General features: G+C 51.0%; 1 protein-coding gene across 1 annotated transcript in view; it reads left to right on the forward strand.

The window, feature by feature from the left end:
• The window catches only part of PHOX2B (paired like homeobox 2B), a 2,528-nt gene extending 2,272 nt beyond the window's left edge, over positions 1-256 (forward strand). Inside the window, exon 3 of the mRNA XM_024211706.1 lies at positions 1-256. This exon is cut by the window's left edge and continues 179 nt beyond it. Coding sequence (XP_024067474.1) covers positions 1-256 — 256 coding nt within the window.
• The last annotated feature ends 1,931 nt before the right edge of the window (positions 257-2,187 follow it).

A 2,187-nucleotide genomic window follows, 5' to 3' on the forward strand; every position in this document is an offset into this window, starting at 1 on the left:
CCCGACCCCGAGCTGCGGAGGGGGCGGCCCCAGCCCTGCGGGGGGCCAGGGAGCGGCGGGCCCCGGCGGGGAGCCCGGCAAAGGAGCAGCGGCGGGCGGCTTGGCAGCGGCGGGGCCCGGGCAGGGCTGGGCCCCCGGGCCCGGGCCCATCACCTCCATCCCGGATTCCTTGGGGGGCCCGTTCGCCAGCGTGCTCTCCTCGCTGCAGAGACCCAGCGGCGCCAAAGGCAGCCTAGTAAAGAGCGGCATGTTCTGAGCGGCGGCGGGGGGACTGGAGAGCCCGGGCCGGGGCTCCCGCCTGCCGCTAGGACTGAGCACGATCCCCGCGCGGCACGGCGGGCCAGGGGCCACTGACTCGCTGACGTGAGCCGAGGCGCCCCTGCGTCTTCCCCTGGCCCCGGGCTCTGCCGGCGACACTGGCCCGGGGGAGGCTCCGCCAGGCTGCAGCAGCGCCAGGACCCGGAGCCTCAGCGGGCAGGGCCTGCGAGGCGCCCGCTTGCCGCCCCCTGGCTGGGACGCTCCAGCCCGCCGGGCTGCACCGGGACCGCGGCCCGCCAGCGAGGTTCTGCAACGCCTCCTCGCGCTCAGTTCCGGCTGCCAAGTCCTGGCCCGGCGCGCGGGCTTCCTAGTCCTCTTGCTCGCTCGCGCTCGTCCTCCGGCGGCTTCCACTCGCCCCGTTTGGTTTTTAACGCCCACGTTCTCTTTGATCCCACCGCAGCTGCTGCAAACGTCCCGCAGCTCCCAGTCCTGGGCCGGGAGCAGGTCCCTGGCTCTCTGGCCCCCTAGGACTCGCCTCCTGGCCGGGTGGATGGATTGTATTTATTATTAAGTATTCTGATTACATGGCTCACGCAGTTTTTAGGCATCTCCGTTTAGAGGTTTTTTATTTTAATTTCTTTTAAAAGGCACAAAAATATAGCTATTAGTTGAATGTGGACACGTATGCTTTAACCTTTTCTGTGTCTTTCTACAGCTGTGTTCTGTGACTCAATTGTATAGTATTAATATCAGTACAAACTTGTCTACTCTAGATGACCGTATAAATAATGTTTTCCCTCCTCGTAGTCTCTATGGCGTGTCTTTATGGAGAAAGAAGGTTCTCACGGGTTCAGTTACTTTGCGTTTCGAGAGACCGGGTTCAGATAATGGTATATATTTTTATTATCAGTTGCATGTCGTCTTTTATTTTTCCCTTCCTGTTGGAATATGTTTGTGAGCATAATCGTCATAAATTATGTTCAGGGTTTTCAGATTTATTTATATGTGGTTCAAATGAATGCTATTTAAAAGGGGAAATATTTCTACATGTTCATATAGTTTTCCAAGAGTGTACCATTAACTGATTGTTGATAATAAAAACAAAAAACAAATACAGCACTGCAGTTTTTTTGGCTTAATTTATTTTTTAGAGTTTAACAAAATATAAAACAAGGGAATGAGAAAGTGAATTGCAGGGGACGCTGGTTTGAGTGATCAAACTATTGCAGTGCGTGAAGAACTGAGATTGGAGCAGTGACCTTTGTTATCTTAGTATTAACATATTAATATAACAAGGGAAAATTCATCTCTACTGGATAACTGTGTTATAATTGTTAATTCAATAATTGGAAACACTGTAGTTTATAGGGGGCTCAGATCCTTGCACTATACAGAACTTCCCCATTGTAGGAGGTCTCAAATGTAGGTGTCTGGTAGGAAAGATCTGAAATGCCATTCTGTGCTGGCCTCTTAGGTGATAGTTCAATTCCTTATACTCTATATTTTCTTTTTTTACTCAAACACGGCTGCTGGACCCATGAAGAACATGCTGTAAAATGTCTATTGCATTTCTGAAATGGCCTGTTATTCTATGATCTTTACAATGAACTGTTTGTGTATAGGGGGAGGGGAAAGGGGGAGAGAAAGGTCATCAAGGAAGTCAGAGAGTCATGAACTAGTTGATTTATCAGAAAAGAATATTCTTATTTGTGAGAGTAGGCAACAATTTCCATAAATGCCAGAGGAAGTCATCCCAACATGTCCCATCATAGGTGCTAGAACTAAGGTGCTGGGGGTGCGGCTGTCTTGAAGCGGTTTCCATTATATACAGTTTGGTTAAATGGCTCTCAGCACCCCTGCGTCACATATACCGTAAGGGCCAGATCCTGCTCTCCTTACTCACCAGTTAAGTTCCCCTGAAGTCAACAA

The sequence above is a fragment of the Terrapene carolina genome, unplaced genomic scaffold (genome assembly GCF_002925995.2).
Source record: "Terrapene carolina triunguis isolate 2854851 unplaced genomic scaffold, T_m_triunguis-2.0 Scaffold66, whole genome shotgun sequence".
In the NCBI taxonomy this organism is placed as follows: Eukaryota; Metazoa; Chordata; order Testudines; family Emydidae; genus Terrapene; species Terrapene triunguis.